The sequence below is a fragment of the Taudactylus pleione genome, unplaced genomic scaffold (genome assembly GCF_031769625.1).
Source record: "Taudactylus pleione unplaced genomic scaffold, aTauple2 ptg000156l, whole genome shotgun sequence".
Lineage (NCBI taxonomy): Eukaryota > Metazoa > Chordata > Amphibia > Anura > Myobatrachidae > Taudactylus > Taudactylus pleione.
The window spans coordinates 4,713,338-4,731,170 of NW_028284558.1; the positions used below are offsets into that span (position 1 = coordinate 4,713,338).

The 17,833-nt window shown below is 41.5% G+C and overlaps 1 protein-coding gene across 4 annotated transcripts in view; it reads right to left on the reverse strand.

Annotated features, from left to right (window-relative positions):
• Window positions 1–17,833, reverse strand: part of KCNH7 (potassium voltage-gated channel subfamily H member 7) — a 521,050-nt gene that overhangs the window by 145,080 nt on the left and 358,137 nt on the right. For 3 of the 4 annotated variants that reach the window (XM_088474826.1, XM_088474824.1, XM_088474825.1), the window contains one exon: window positions 10,343–10,768. The exons of the other annotated variant lie outside the window; for it this stretch is intronic. In XM_088474826.1, the coding sequence (XP_088330952.1) occupies window positions 10,343–10,768 (426 nt within the window). The remainder of the gene's footprint in view (window positions 1–10,342; window positions 10,769–17,833) is intronic. 4 annotated transcript variants of the gene reach the window in all.

Genomic DNA, 17,833 nt, shown 5'->3' on the forward strand with positions numbered 1-17,833 from the left:
GCATTCCGTAATCACTGCGTGGGTTGTCCGAGATGTGAGCGCATCCCTGGATTGGTTACCCGTGCATCCCTATTTGCCTACATACAATGCACACCTTGCCTGCATTCCGTAATCACTGTGTGGGTTGTCCGAGATGTGAGCGCATCCCTGGATTGGTTACCCGTGCATCCCTATTTGCCTACGTACAATGCACACCTTGCCTGCATTCCGTAATCACTGCGTGGGTTGTCCGAGATGTGAGCGCATCCCAGGATTGGTTACCCGTGCATCCCTATTTGCCTACGTACAATGCACACCTTGCCTGCATTATTCAATCATTGCTTTTTTTTGGCCTTATTTAAGGCCAAGCCAAATGTTACCTTACTTGTGGGTTGTAGTTGGAGTGATTTGTGGTGCAGGAAGGGATTGCTAGCGTTTACAATGTTTGGAGTTGTTTGAGTGGTGCTTGTGTGTGTTGTTTGAGTGGTGCTTGTGTGTGTTGTTTGAGTGGTACTTGTGTGTGTTGTTTGAGTGGTGCTTGTGTGTGTTGTTTGAGTGGTGTTTTTTTTTTTTTTTACTTTTTTTTTTTTTGGGTGGTGGGTTTTTTATTTCTCTTTTTTTTGGTGTTCCTTTTTTTACTTTTTTTTATATTTTCTTGGGTGGTGGATTTTTTATTGTTTTTTTTGGTGTTCCTTTTTTTTACTTTTTTTAAATATTTTTTTGGGTGGTGGCTTTTTTATTGTTTTTTTGGGGTTCCATTTTATTTTTATTTTTTTTGGGGGGGTGGGTTATTTTTTAATTTTTGTTTGTAAATAAATTTAACAAACCCGGTTACTTTGTGTGTTTGGGTGGACATGTTTTCGGAGGAACAAAATAGCAACGTTCTTTGCAGACTCCAGTAAGTGTGCCAGCCTACTGCAAGCTTTTTTTTGGGGGGGAATTTAAAACCAAAAAAAGGACATTATTAAAAAAATTATTGTCGTGTTCTACTGTTTTATTTTAGGTGTTTAACAGTCCAGTTTGTACTGGATTCAGGTAAGTGTCTATTTTTAAAAACCTAAAAGTTTGTTGTATTTAATAATGAAGTGTTTTAAGCTGTCTTTTTTACATTTAATAATGCATTTGTGGTTTTTATTGCTAAAACAATAATTATGTTTTCAATTTTTAATATTGCCCAATTTCAAAGTTAAGGATTGTTTTAACAATAATAGTAGTAATAGACATTTTTTTTTTTCAAAATAATATTTTCTTTTTCTTCCATAAAATAAAAACCCGTACACAAACAACACCTGTAGGGGTTCCCGAAGATTGCACAGCCCGACCCTGTAAGAATATGCACCATTATTACTAAGCTAAGTATTTTTTGAAAAATATAGAAAATTCTTTCTCAACAACACTTTTTTTTTTTAAATTCTAACTTTACAGAGCGATGTGGGCCAGCTAATAGTGGCCATGTTGCCCCCCACCAACCTTCCTCAGCATCCTCCTGGGCGTAGGCATAGGAGGTGTGCAAGGGCCAAGATATATAGAACACGTGCCACCTTTTTTGGAATGCCTGATGATGTGGTTGTAACCACTTATTGCCTGCCTCCAAATATTAACCTAGACACTCTTTCAATAATAAAGAATGATCTAGAAAGTCAGATTCACATTCCTACAGCAATCACACCACTTACACAGTTGTTGGCGGTGTTACATTTCTGCGCCTCAGGGTCCTTCCAAACCACTATGGGGCTGGTGGGTGGCCTCTCCCAGCCCTCATTTTCACGGATCCTGAGGCGTGTGCTAGATGCATTCTTCAATCATATAGCACATTTTATTAGTATGGCTTTTGGATATGGAAGCCCTTGATGTGGAAAAGCAGAAGTTTTTTGAGATTGCAGGCTTTCCACACGTCATAGGGGTAGTGGATGGCACTCACATAGCACTTCAGCCCCCTGCATGCAGGGAACAAATCTATAGGAACCGTAAACATTTCCATTCGCTAAATGTAATGGTAATGCTATGTGATGCCTCCATCCAGATCCTCTCCCTGAATGCCAAATTTCCAGGCTGCATCCATGATGTGTACGTGATCCAGCATTCAGGGATTTGGACAAAATTAAGCACACTGCAAGCTGGTGATGCGTGGCTTCTTGGTAAGTATAAATCCAGTATGTAGCTATAGTAATAGTGTAAACATGTTTTCATTGACAATTTATGGATCTTTTGGTGTCCCATTTCCATCAGGTGACAGTGGATATCCTTGCACGCCCTGGCTGCTGACTCCTTATTTGAATCCTACACCAGGGCCACAAACTCAATATAATGCCGCGTTTACTGCCACCAGGCAGGTGGTAGAGCACTGTATCGGCCTTTTAAAGGGCCGGTTCCGGTGTCTCCATCACTCTGGTGGTGCACTCATGTACTCGCCGGATATGGTTTCTCGCATTGTGGTCCTGTGTGGGATTTTACACAACATTGCAATAAGGAATAGAGTACCCATGCAGCCAGAGGATGCCTTGCCAGAGGATGGCCCCCCAGAGGAAGGTGTTGTGATTCTGTCGGGGGGGCCAGACGCGATTCTGTGGTTTCAAGATTTTTTACGTAATCATTTTTTACTTTATTTTTAATTTTACAGTTAGAGCAAATGTATTTTAAGGTGAACCTAATTTTTTTTTTTTCTCAAAAATCACAACACTTTCCAAAACTGAAAAACTAATGGAACCCATTGGCAATACCCTGTACTGTTTTTGGACAACTAACATAATTTTTCCGGATATACCACCACATGTTTAGTTAATTTTGATTATTTTTTTTTATTTTGTCTGTTAAAAAAGAAATACAGTATTATGTTTGAGTTTTGCTTTTGTTGTTTATGTCTGACTAAGCAAGATATTTTATTTTAGAAAAACCTGAGGCCATTTTTTAGTGTGATTCTGTGATGAAATGCTTTTTACAATTAAAAGCATGTTGGCAACATGTTTGTTATTTAATAAATGTTTTACCAAAAAAAAAGGTTTGGTGTAAATGTATTTTGAAACCCATTTTGAGGTGGATAATGTAGGACAACCCCAAACAAAAAACAAAAAAACATTACTGCAAATGTTCTTAAGGTTTACATAAACATTTTTGTATTAGTTACACTATGGAAAGGCACCCAGCTTTGTTCACAAAGTATTTGAAATGCAGAATTACACCATTTAATTTTTATGAAAAAAGAGGACAAATGTTTTTAGAACAAAGACTTTACTGGAAATATCAAAATTTTAAAATGTACAAAGGGAAAAAAAAACTAAAAATGCTCCAGACTCCCCACAATCCGCTGTAGGCAGCAGTAGGACTCCAATAGATGGCCACTTGTTCTAGTGAGCTCCTCACGTATTCCCACAAGTATGTTGGTTAGATCTGTGGACAGAAAAATTTATTTGTAGGTTAAAACATCTAAAAAATTACCCACATTTTAACATTAAACATTATTCAATGTCCCAAACAGTGGGTAGACACAATGATGTTAGGGTGTGTTCTAAAGTTTACTCCACACAACATTATTATTATGTCTAAACTTTTATGGTGTAAAAACACTTTGAAACCCTAACTATTTGGCAAAATCAAAAACTCCCTAGGATGATTTATAAACAACTGGGAGGTGTATTCTTAAGTCATGATGGCCATATCCTTAAAACACACTGCACGTATTCACTTCTAGAATGTTCTTGATAATCCAAAACTACAATGTGTTTGTTTGCTATGGCTAACATCACTTTTCCTAATGAAGTTACATCTTAGTACATTTTAAACACAGTGTACACAACATTAACAAGGTTAGTCTGGTTCCTATCACCTTCCCAATTTCTGCGACATGTTTTATTTAAATCTAAAATACAAATCCAAATGCAATCAATTTTTACACCAAAAAAAAAGCATTTTGTAAACCCCAAAAGGCATACATTTTTGGCCACCCCCCCAAAAAAAGGGCCCAGGCACAAAACATAACCACTGATTATGACACCCATACTGTAAAAATGAAAACAAACACACAGCCAAAATATTTTTAAAAAAAACATGGATAACAACAACACTCCAAAAAAAAACAAAAAAACATAATATTAAAAAACACATACCATCAGAGCGTGGCAAGGAAGCACCCGATGGAGATGGTGCTGGAGATGGAGATGGGGAGAAAGTTGGAGTTGGTGGAATGGTGGGAGGGGAAATGGCCTGGAAAAAATCCAAGGGAGGGGATATTTGGGTTGAGGACTCGGGCACGGGAGTGGTGATTTGGGATGAGTGGGCAGGGGAGGGAGGAATACTAGGGGAGTTTTGGAAGAGGAAGGGAGGGTTACTTGGGGAGTATGGTGGTGGGGAGGGAGGGCTGGGTTGAGTGGATGGGGAAGGTGAGGGGGAGGGCTGCAGGTTGGGACCTGCATTGTGGCCAAATCTGTGGGCCCTTCTCTGTCTCCGCTGTGTTTCTAAAATTTAAAGATATTAAAAAAATCTAAGTTTAGTTTTCACTTTCGGCTACACAATACAAGTACACTTTACACATTCAGGACAATAGGGACAACATACAGGAGGGTTTGTTTACACTTAAGAAAAGAATTGGAAACGGAACAGACATTTTTAACAGTCCACTAATTTTAACACTTATACAAACGCATACTTACGTCTGCGTAATCGCGCCCGCAAATTAGCCAAAAGGACTGGCAACTGGCGGCGCATATCAGACCAGTGCCTCTCTAGTTGCGCTACATTGCGCCGAAATCCAGCACGGCGAAGGGCTCTCCTCACCACCGCATAGGCTGCACGCTTTAAGCGGTTGGAAATGGGAGGCTGGGCGTTTGTAAGCCGCCTGACCAAAATGTTTACCAGGCACAATTCCCGACGGGTAAAGGCCGCGGCTCTCATGATGGCAATGGCCGATTTTACAGAAAATATGAAATATACATGGGGTAAAATAAAGATGATTGGCTAAAATATTTACTCAGTTTCCTAAAAAAAAAACACTATTGGAACCTTTAATCAATCCTTTAATCATGTGACCCGAAAAATAAGGTCAGATTTGATTGTTAAAACACGCAGTGTGCAATTGCAAACATAAGAGTGCAAATGATCCTAAAGCAAAATGCATATGCATTTTTAAAGTTAACACAATTAGCAACAGTACATTCACAGATAATAAACATTACTTTGTTTTGGAATTTAATAAAAAAAACGAGGACGGGGAAAACCACCACAAAAAAAACAATAAAGTTTATTGACACATTAAAAAAAACTGAATAAAAAGAACAGTAAGAGTTAAACACTCTTAATTAGATAATTGACAACAAGCTAATAACAAGCTGTTCGATAGTCCATGTAAACATGACATGTGACCATCAATACAACACATACGGCCGCAACCATCACAACATAATTTGCATACAGCGACTGACAGCGCCTGACTACGACTGTCTCGTTCGTTCGATCAGATCAGTCGGTAGCTAGAGGAGGGGCAGTGCTAACGAATGGGCGTCACCTTGTTTACGATCGACCAGCCGTACGATCGGATTTTGCGGCCGTAGCCCGTACGACCGTGCGGCCGCTACGACCGACTCTGAATGAGGTCCTGTATTTGCTATTAGCAAAAAATGAATTCATACACTCACAAAATCATATATAGGCACAATTAGTTAAGAAAGCACTACTAGCTTTAGAGGTCAATCCACAATCAGCCAATCAGAAGCGGCTAGCCATTGCTGGTAGCTGTTATCGTCATCAGTGTATTTGCATCAGCCCTCAGGGACCGCAAGTAATAGGGCTACTGATAGGTTCATCTGTCTCTCTGTGCGGGTCTGCTTCAGTTTGCAATTACACAGACATGCCCTCACTGTTCTCGTACTGCATTTGACTGCCCTTTCTCTCCCCCATTCCACCTCTCCAAGGGCAAGAAGGAGCAAGTGTCTAATCTGCATACAAATGTGTTTTTTCTGTGTGTGGGCAAGCACAGTACATATTTGCATATTTTACACTAAATGGCCACATGACCCAACTCAGCATCAGCCTCAGAAACTGTACTGCGCAGTCAGCTTTGTATCTTTTTTACAAATACATATAAAATAAGTCAGATTGCAGTGTTTTGGGGACCATACACATTTTATCATGCAAAGGCTAAAGTCCTAATCTTTCCAGCTCCACCGATAAGAGAGAACACCATTGTTGCTGCAGAAACATAGGAAATCTATGCCAGGAACCTGCACCAGAGGTGGAATCATAACTCAATATTTTTTTATATTTTTCTGTGCAAAAGGTAAACAAGTCATGCCACCAGTTTATACGAATCCTGCCCCAATTTGCCAAATTAAGTCCACTTTCAGACCAACCCCAAACACTTTTGTTGACGCCCCGTCCCTTTGAAGCTCCAGAAATTAGGGATAGCCATTGATGATTTAACCATTCATGGTATCATTGCTGGATGAAGGTATGACACTATTGACGGGGAACCGTGGTTTCACCCACCGAAGGTCATCCCTGCTATATTGCTCATCGAACAGTGGGACAATCAGAGGTGGATGCGGGGCTTCGATGGTCTAGTTGGGAGGTGTCCCAGTGCCACGGGACAACATTACGGGGCTTTATGCCATCGATGGCAGAGAACTATTGGATCTCCACCATCGATGGATAACCCATCGGTTATTAACCATTGATGGTTGTTAACCATCGATGGTTGATTGCCATCCCGAACAAGAGTGTCAATTGTAAGGTATTGTTTTGGTTGTTCTTTTCCCTTTGTTGATAACAAAGGTCAGCGTTCAAGTACTAGTATGCTAAGCTCTGTCCAACAGTGACGTGCAGTGAGGTCAATGGCTGGGGAGGCACACATGTATTAAAACACAATGTTTATATCAAAACTCTGGAGCATTACAGGGAGTATGATAGGGGAGGGAGTATGACAGGGGAGGCTCTGCACGTCCCTGCTGTCCAATCAGCTTCTGTGTTTGAAACTTACACAACTCTTGGCATAGTACAGAAGTGAGTGAGCCACATACCTGCAAATATTGGTTCCAGTTTACATCAGGGCTATGGGATTGTAATATTATGTAATATAATCACCCACAACTGCCCTGACCGACTATGTACACCTCCCACTGCATCTCTTGGAGAGCAGGTCTACAACATATATATAAGCTAACACTTATACCTGGCCACCAAGTCCTATGGCTGAGAAGTGATCATATAATTGCTAATTAATGCTGGCCACACAGCAGCATCCATTGTAAGAGAGCAGCTGACAGAGAGGAGTTATACCAGGCAGAGGATTGTGACAACCCCATTGCTTCTAACAGTAATTCCCCGCTAGATGACTAGTTCCTGGAAACTAACTAAGAAAGATTCCCTCTCAGTATAGACATTCTTGGAAGCACCCAATCACCCATGGTCTCTCTTCCAGGTTATATTTCTTACAATAAATGAAGTAATGAAGGAGGCCCCGAGATTCTAACAATCTCATATTCTGCCTTTCAGCTCACAACAACTAAACTGAATTTATCATTTTTAATTCAGCAAGGATACATGAAATGTCCAGGAAATTTTTTAATTATAATGTCAAATTCGACTGAACAGGGATTGGATTTATAATTCTAATAATCTTATATGGACCAATTTATCTAGGTACTAAATTATCCGAGGATAGTCACAATCTGATATTTTTAGTGGAAAGCCCTCCAATTTTTAACTTAAAGGAATGCCGATGCCATTGTTAAGCAAACTGGCTAAACTGAGAAGCACTAAACCACAGTCTATGCAGGGAAAAACGGTTATTATGTCTAATATGGTACCGTATCTAATGGAGTCTTTATGGAACCGATATTAAGGTGTAGTAAATATGACCCACTGTAGAGTGCTCCTCTGCATATATTCCAGCTGCACTTATTTAGACAAATTCCTCAGACAGCTAGTGACTTATGGGCAGCTGCAGCACATCACAATGATAGGCATATCCTAAGATCTCTCCGGACCACCTGGCAGAGCCGTAACAAGACTTTTTGGTGCCCTGTGCATTGGCGAATGGGCGAATGGGTGAATAAACACATTTTCTGTGCACGGAAGGTGGGAGCAATTACGGTTTGTAGCGATCAGTCCCAGGGCTTTGGGCTTTGTATTATTAATTTTAATAGTTTGCGTTATTGCATGCTTCTTTTATGAGTAAAACCATGTTTTTTTCATTAGTTATTCAGTTATTAAGGGATTTGGGTATTAGAGGTGAATTATTAATTCTTACTTGTTTTTAAATCAATTACAATTAGCGTTATTTATAGCGACATATATCCTAATAATAGTTTTCCTTTAAGAAAAATAGCTAAGGATTATTTCGAATTTTGGCCTTTAATTAAACACTGCGTTAAAAAAAACTATAATGTAAAATGATATATCACTTAGGATTTCCTCATCAATGTTTAAACATCAACATCTAATGCTAAATTACCCTTTTATATAATAACTCAGGAGAGCAATGTTCTGCAGGTTTAGCCTTGGTTTTTTTTTTAGATATTTTTCAGGAAATAGGTCTGTACATATTATGATCTAATTTCCACTATTAAACAGACATTAAGGCCCTCATTCAGAGCCGTTCGCTATTTGCGTTCGTTCGTTCAAAAACAAGGGGTGGCTATGCAAATGATCCGTTCGCACATTGCAGTCTGTTCACACCTCTAAGTCTGAACGAGCGAGCAAAACATACGCTCTTTTTTTTCTTAAAAACGCCCCCTGGCCGCTCGCACCATACGTCATGTCCGCTATTTATTAGATTAATCGAGTACATCGAACAGGATATGAACTGCTCGCTATTCTTGTGGTTGGTTTTTTCAACCGTTATTTTGCGAGCAATTCTGAGTTAAAAAAAACCAAGTGACGTGGTCATTGACGCTGCTATATTAATTATGCACACCCATAAAACGCCCGTTTTGACCTTTAAGCACGCCTGCGAACGGATCTCCACTCCCCGTTTTCAAGCACCTTCCCCTGTTACCACCCACATACGCCTAATTCTGTCACTCAAAATAGCAGGCACTCGCTATATTGCGTACAAATGATTTTCGGCCGCACTGACTGGTTCGCACATGCGTACTAAAAACTGTACGCATGCGCAGATGTGCGAACATCGCTCGGAACGAGCGTACTGCCGCTAGCGAGTGTCTCTGAATGAGGGCCTAAGTTCCTTGTTGAAAGGCTTTCAATAGCTCAGGGATTTTGAATCATATAAACTATATTTCTTCTATGTGAATACAAATTACATACTGTCTTTAATGAAATGTTTTCCTGATGTAAATCTTTCATAAAATCAGTTACAATTGCAATTATAAGTGTATTTGGCCCTTGAAGTGCGCTAATTAAATACTCAGAGTAAAAGCAGTCATTTTGAGAAAGGCATGCAGAGTATTGGTCCACGGACAAAATGGCTTCCTTCATTGTCTGCATGTGATAGATGAGTTGAGGCAGCCACTTTGAAGATTACAGCCTATGAAGTGCTGTAATCACAATGGAGCTTCACTGAGCATGGACAGCACATTGGGCATACTCAGAAGAGCATCGGATAGGCACGCATTACCAGGATCCCTCTTAGAACTTTTGTATGGGGCCCATATATATTAAGACTGTGGGGGGTGAGGGGCATGAAAGGAGGGTCATCTCATGAAGCATCAACGTGTCTATAAGGAATTCTGTATTACCTATCAATGTATATCGTAGTATGTATAATTTATATGGCATAGTTTGCATACAGCCATGTTTACCTACTCTCCCGGGAATGTCCGGTAGACTTCTGAATTTCTGGATCCCACCCACCTCCCATTGAATTGTGTAGTCCATGGGGCTTGATGATGCGATTTGCCTCAAATAGTGGCATTACGCTTTGGGCCACAATGACACATTTCTCATTACCACCACCCCACACTTCCAAGTAGGACTTCCCATGCGGCATACGAATTAGGCAAGTATACAATATATTGAAATAGTAAAGATCTGGAAATACATATAAACTCAAGGCCTATGATACATGCTAGCAGACAAGTGAAGTCAGCAATATTTTTTTTTCCATTAAGATATTTGTACTTTCATGTTACACCCTAAACCAATCACTTTACTAGCAACCTCTGACATCACTCAGGCATAAAGTACCTCAGTGATGTCGCTGGTTCCCAGTGAAGTGATAGGCTGCATTCTCATGAATCAGGTCACAAAATGCTTTAAATAAACTTAAAGTACTAAAGCTAATGTTTGAGCTCAGTTGTACCAAAAAAAAAAAATTAATACTACATCCTAAATACTATTTTTATATTCAGTGGAGTACTGATACATTCCTTCAGAGCATTTAATTGGTTTGTATTGTTTAGTGTGTGTTACTTACCTCATCTGAGCCAGATCCAAAAATCAGAAGATCAAATGGTATTGCTGCAACCATATCTATTAGGAACCAGCCTTTAAAGTAATGAATTGCTATTCTTGCAGGATCGCTGACAACTTCTTCATTCAGATTAACGTACGTGGTCCGGAAGTTTATGAGGATATCGATAATAAACATGATATCTACAATTAAGTCTACAACATTCAGGGGGTTGCAGGAATATCCGCACGCTCGTCTCTTCTGCTCCTCTAAGTCATTCAGCAGAAAGGCAGCTGAGTAAGGTGTGAAGATGGCAGTGTAAATAACAAGCAACAAAATTAGCCAGTCCCATACGGCTTTGAAAGGGCTGTAGTGCAATATAGTAAACTTATTCATACGAGGTGTTTGAAGTTTGTATTCTGGCAACACATCAGCTCCCAGTGAAAGTACCTGTGGAGAGACAGCATTAAAGAAAATAAATTAGTTTAAATGTATTGCCTCACTTTACCATAAAAGCTTTGACACAACCTGCCACGAGTAGGTATTAAACAAGATACAACAAGAGAAAACCTTCTTTCTGGGGGTGCAAGAGTCACTAGAGTCTCCCCACTTGACTTTTCAAAGGAATTCGACCACATAAGAAACCTACCCTCTCCCAAGTGACATCACTTCCCAACTTCCCTGGACTTGCTACATCTCTCCCTAGATGAGGTTGCAACACTGGGGCTGGAGAGAGGGATGAAGCTTTGTGTCTGGACAACTCAGTCCAATAGCCTGGCAGATTCTTGCAGCTCTCTATGCTACTAGCAAGAGGAAGGAGGATCCATGATGTAACTTATTTTGGATGGTACATACACACTGAAGTATTATAACAGTGACGACTTCCTAAGCACTTTTCACTATGCCAAATCTGTGAATAACTCCCAATTATCCTGATTTCTGCTGGGCAGTCCCAAATCATGGGCCTCGAAGGGGGCAGTGTTTACACAAAATGGACATAGTTTCACTCAAAGTGGAAGTTCTGTGGTGGATCTAAGTAGAGTTTGGACAGGTCAGGGGTATATTTTGCCCCAATTACCATGTCTCACTGTTGAGAGGTATGCTTATATTGCAGCATCTGTGGCCTTAAATTAACATTAATTCTAGATAATGATCCTACAAAATTTCGTTAAAATCATTATCCGCAATTACATGAAATGCAGACAATATATTATCACCCTGTGTTCGGGGTCATCTTCTGACTGCACCAACATGCCATAATGAAGACAGGGGGTTCAGAAAAGTACTAAATATACAGAATCATCTCTAATATTGCTTTCATGAAGGAGCAGGACACTGGAAATCCAAGAACATTTTGGAGAAGTTTGACTCCACGCCACTAACTACATTGTACACAATGGGGCATATTCAGTTAGCTGCGGGGTTTATCCCGCAACTAATTGTCAGTACTGAACAATTCAATTAGCTGCCTATACCCATGTGTTAATTACCAGAGAGTGCACTTTTCCTCTCAGCCACAAGAGCTGACGAGCTAACGGCAGGAAGAACAGTAGTGCCCGGAGCATCCTGAGGATTCTCAGGGGGTGGGCTGTATAGGCTGCTGTTTCCATATCTGGAGCATCCAGAGAATCCCTCGGGTGGCACCGCAGTAGCAAATCTGGCTGCAGGGTGCCGTTCCTGACACCCTGATAGCCAGATACAGGGGCCATGGGAAGCAATGCTGGCACCCACAGAGTCCTGTGCTCTGTACAGCAGCACTACTAGCACAACCCTAGTTACGGACCTGGGTGGGCATATCTCACATATACCCCTTTCACACCAAGCATGGAACTCGGGTTTTTGCCGGGGCAATCCAGCACGACCTGAGTCTTGGCTCGGTTTGAAAGTGTTGACCTGGGCCATGCATCATGGGTCAGCTACCCGGGTCACTAGCAGGGTTATTCCTGGGTCTGACCCAGTGTAATGGGAGAGCAGAAAATGGCTGCTGAAAGCCATGTTGTGTGCAGTGCTTTTATGAATGTGTCAGGCATTAGATAATGGTCAGACATTAGGTGGTGGTCAGGCATTAGATAATGGTCAGACATTAGGTGGTGGTCAGGCATTGCATTAGATGGTACAAGAATGTGGGAACTAGACACGCCATAAATCCTCAAGGCGTTGTCTTTAGGTCTATACACATGCATATTTTGTTATAGCTGTCTTATCAGTATTTAACCAATAGAGTAGCTTGAAACCGATTTATAACCATATTTGTAAGTGGTGTCTGCAGCCTGATGGCAGGCTGATATAAAAGTTCAGAACATAGGCCCTCATTCAGAGCCACTCGCAAACAGCAGTACGCTCGTTGCGTTCCGATGTTGAATAACTGCGCATGCGTCGGTGTAACAGTGCGCATGTGCGTACGGCAGATTGCGAGTTTTTTTGGTCTCGTTCGTCAAATAGCGTACAGGAAGTGACATGTCAAATGTGATTGACAGAACAGGGCGTTTTTGGGTGTTGACGGGGGTGGAGATGGAAAAACGCAGGCGTGGCGAGGCGTTTTTGGGGCGTACATACATTAGCAAATGCGAGCGTAAAATGTGTTCGGACCGACTCATACGTCACTGGATGATCCTCTTTCCCTTCAAAATGCTCGCACAGCTTAGGGTCTGGATTACTCGACCACATTGGCGATGGCCTTCTCCTCCGTCCCGGGACTCCACGATGTTGTTGCGATTAATCGCGGGAGGGCTGAAAAGCAATTAGTGTTGGATTGAAAACCGGCTTGGTATGTGTTTTGAAATCAGTTTTTTGGGATAGCACAAAACCGTACGCAGGTGGAAATCAGAGCTGCTAATGTCAGGATGACACAATCAATTTGCGTACATTTGTGGGGGTTTATTTTGCCCTCAATTTGGTGGTTAGGGCCTATTGTAACAATAATGTCATCATGTTTTAATTTTCGCACAATTTTATTTTTGCCTCTTGAATTTGCCTCGTTATATGATTTTTTAAACGTTCCTTAAAGAGCCCATTTTTTTTTTTTTTTCCCAGTTTTTGCCTTTTGGTCCAGGATTAAATGTAACCCATTTGTACAATAATTTCACAATCCAATGTCAGATTTTTTGTTTCAATTTATTGCTCAAACAAAAAAAAAAAAAAAAAAAAATTGGGAACATCTTTTTTTGCCAAAGATATGTCCCAAAATCAAACAAATTGGCCCAACATAACTGTTGACATAAACATACAAAAAAAATGTAAAAACATTTCACAAGAAAGGAGAGGGAAGTTTTGACCAGAAAGGAATATGAGCCAAGCACAGAAGGATTGTGGGAAAAGTCACCATTGCTGTCACCGTTTTTTCACCCGTTTGGATGGGGGAGGGAGGGCGCCAGACCGGGTCCGGGATGTCATCGGGCTGGCCTGTCCAGAGGCAGATGTTGTGGCCTCTGGACTAGGCACAGGGCTAGGCACATTTGGAGGATTGGCTGATGTTGTGCCAGAGGTGGAGGATCCTGATGTTCCGGCAGGAAGGGAGGTCGGCTCCACCATGTGCTGGCGAACGAGCTGCTCCAGGGCATTGGCGATGCGGATGTTGGCCCTGGTATTTTCCGCCAGGGCCTGACCAATGGTCACGTTGGCCGCAGCATTTTGCTCCAGGGCCTCAGCCACCCGTAGCAGAATGGCGTCCATCCTCTGCAGAATCTCCGTATGGAAATCCGATTTGAAATTGAGTTCTGTGAGGAGGGACACTGCCTGCGAGGGGGATTGCCCTGGACTGGCTTCTGCAGGGTCCTCAGCCGGATGTACTGGTTCCTCCCCTGCCGAGCCAGCAGAAATTCGGCGGCCAAGGCTCCCCTCTGGAGCAGACTCATCCGCCTGTGTCTCTGTTAGGAAAAAAGAGAAAAGACTCACATTAGAATCTACATATTGGCACAATAACATTTCAGAGTTGATGACATCCAAAGATTTACCTGGGACAACATGAGGAGCCGCAAAGTCTGGCATGTCCGTATCCATGTTGGACACGCCAAACACCTCCACAGGCTGCACACACCCCTGTGCCAGCTCTTCTAAATCGGTCAACTCCAATGACACAGGGGTGGGACCCCCACCTGTCCCCCTTGCATGCCTAGCCCTGTCCGCGAGTTTTTGCTTTAGGCGATATTTGAAGTCGCCCCATCTGTGGGAAAAAATGGAAGCCATTATCCTTTTGTTTAAAATGGTGTTTGTTTTTAGGGGGGGCAAGTGTTTACTTACCGCCGTTTGACATCCCGGGCTAGACGGACATAATCACCCACCCTATTGACAGCAACAGCTACCTCTTCCCACATTCTCCCCTTCTGGCTTAGACTCATATTCCTGTCTGCCTGTGGCAGGATGTCCACACACTTCTGTATCAAAACCTCCATCTCCTTTCTTGTGAAATGTGGCTGCCTTTTTTTTTTGGCAGCTTTGGCCGGAATACTGGGCCCAGCAGCCTCTTCCATGTCATCCTCCTCACCTATTTGTGTAAATATTCAGATTTCACAAAATCACAACTTGCCCAATCTTATGTTTCAAATTAATCATTGATACAAAATGCATGAAAGACTTACCGCCTGACTCTTGGGCATTGTTTCCCTGGTCTGTCGCCATGTCTGAGGTCCAAACAAGAAATACACCAGAATTTTAATGTGTTTTCGTGACGTATTTATACATGCGTCCTTATTTTGCGGCCGCATCATTGATTGTGCGTTCCTATGATCCCTCCTTAATTTGTGCGGGAAACGAAACACTATTTATGGCTTGGTGTGTCTCGAGTCGAGGTGGCGTTTTTGGATTGTTGGAGGTTACCTTGGCTGGAGTTTATTGTTTGCGTATAAAGGAGTTGGCGGTTGGAGATTATTTTGTTTGGTAGATTTGCGTTTTTATTTTCCGTTCTCTTTTTTGTTTTTTATTTTTTTTACCTCGTTTCTTGATTTGGTAAGTTTTGTGAAGTCTAACTTTTGATCAATTGTTGTTTCATTGTGTTTCTTCATTTTTGTAAATTTTGGATCCATAATTTCATATATTTTAGCTTTTGATTAATTTCGGACCCAAAGACCTTGTGATTTGGACTCTTATATATTTGCTCTTGGTAAGTCCATTTTTTATCTTGTATTTGTGAACTAATTAGCGCATTTTTCACAGTTTGTATAGTGACTTGTATTTGTGAACTAATTAGCGCATTTTTACTACTTACTATTGTGACTTGTATTTGCGAACTAATTAGCGCATTTTTACTACTTACTATTGGGACTTGTATTTGCAAACTAATTTGCGCATTTTTAAATGCTTATTAATCATTTTAATTTTTTTGAGGTTGCTCTTTCGCTTTTTGGGCAAACATTTCAACCCATTTTGATGTACTGTGTGCAATGTCGTTTTGCTCTTTTGCCAAATGTGTGTTTCGCATATTTTAAGTTTGGTCTAGCACAAAATTTAGAAACAAAAATGCACAGAGTGAAATTTTTCAAATAATTTTTGTGATTAATTTCAGTTTGGACGTATCATGACAATACCCCGGCATGTAAGCAGCAATGGATGGTATCATCAAGCTAAGTTGTTTTGAATTTTCTTTTGGGGTGGGTCCAAAGCCTTACATTACAATCTTGCCATTTCAGGTTGATCTAGGGCGGATTGTTCTGGCCATGCTCCCGGAAGCCGACCAACCTCAATCTCGTCCCAGGCGTAGGCATCGTAGGCGTGCAAGGCCCCAGATATTTCGAACACGTGTCACCCTTTTTGGAATGCCCGATGAGGTTTTAAGACGCTACCGTCTTCCTCCCAAAATCATCATAGACACTCTCTCATTAATAGAGAGTGATCTTGAGCGGCAAATTGACAGTCCAACAGCAATACCACCACTTACGCAATTTATGGCGGTGTTACATTTCTGTGCCTCAGGATCGTTTCAAACAATGGTGGGAATAGTGGCAGGCATCTCACAATCCTCCTTTTCCCGGATCCTGAGGGCAGTGATGGAGGCACTTTTCAAGCACCTCCATCATTTTATTCAAATGCCTTTGGATATGGGTGCCCTTAGTGTGGCCAAGGCCAATTTTTACCAAATAGCTGGCTTCCCACACATCATAGGGGCTGTGGATGGTACTCACATACCACTTCAGCCTCCAGCATGGCTGGAGGCCATATTTCGAAACAGGAAACACTATCACTCCCTGAATGTAATGGTGGTATGTGATGCCTCCCTCCAGATCCTGTCCCTGAATGCAAAATTACCAGGAAGTGCACATGACTCCTTCGTCATCCGGCAATCAGGGATATGGCACAAATTAAACAACCTACAAGCTGGTGATGCGTGGCTTCTGGGTAAGTGTAGACCTTTAGTACATAACAATGTTAAGCTTGATACACAGTGATCCTGATGTTGTCTATTCTTTTTCACAGGAGACAGTGGATACCCTTGCATGCCCTGGCTGCTCACTCCTTACTTGGCTCCCACACCAGGTCCACAAAGTGAGTTTAATACCGCACTTACAGCCACCAGGCAAGTGGTGGAGCGCTGTATCGGCCTTTTAAAAGGCCGATTCAGATGCCTCCACCGCTCTGGTGGCGAGCTCATGTATTTGCCGGATATGGTTTCGAAAATTGTGGTCCTGTGTGGGATCTTTCACAACATCGCCATAAGGAGTGGTGTTCCAATGCAGCCAGAGGATGCCTTACCTGAGGATGGCCCCCCCGAGGTTGGTCGGAGGTCAGTATGTGGGGGGGCCATATGCGATGATGTGGTGGCCCGATATTTTAGGTAATTATTGATCAAACAACAGTGTGTATACCCAATGTGTTACGGTTTTTTAACGTTCAACTTTTTTTATATTAATTCTTGCACCATCTTCTGTTTGTTTGCATAATCTTTGGCACTCCCACGATGACTACTTCCTGCTACCCTTCAAAAACCTTTCTGTGGAAACTTCGGGAATATATTCTGACACCAATATTGCAACGCCATATTTGTGAAATCATGTGGGCATGGACCTTCGTCAACCAGTTCTTGATTTGTTGTGTGTTTGTTTAGTGTTTTTGGTATGTGGAGTTTTTCTGATTATCACTGTGTGTTTTGTTTGTGAGTGACCACTTTGTATTTTGATTTCTGTTGTGAATAAATATTTGGAGAGTGTAATTTGTTTCCTTTTTGGGCACGTTAGAAGCAAGTGTAAACAAAATCCCAAACGTTAATTTTACCTAAGGGGTAACCCAGTAATGAAGCAAGTGGAGCTAAAATGTAATATGTTTTCGGGGTACTAACCAACACAACAAGGAATCGTGTACAATCAGTTGCCTTCGTAAGATTGTCCTAAGCAGTTTGGCCACCAAATAGAAACCTGAAAAATGGTGTAAACTATCATGTTGACCACCACAAAAAAGGAAAATGACATTGGTACTGGGAGGTGTTTCTTGTGCCTGTTTGCATTCAAAATACAACACACAATCTGTAGCGAGTTTCTGGGGCAAACCTTGCTTGAAGAGTCTACTTATGTCAGTGTAAAGAATCTT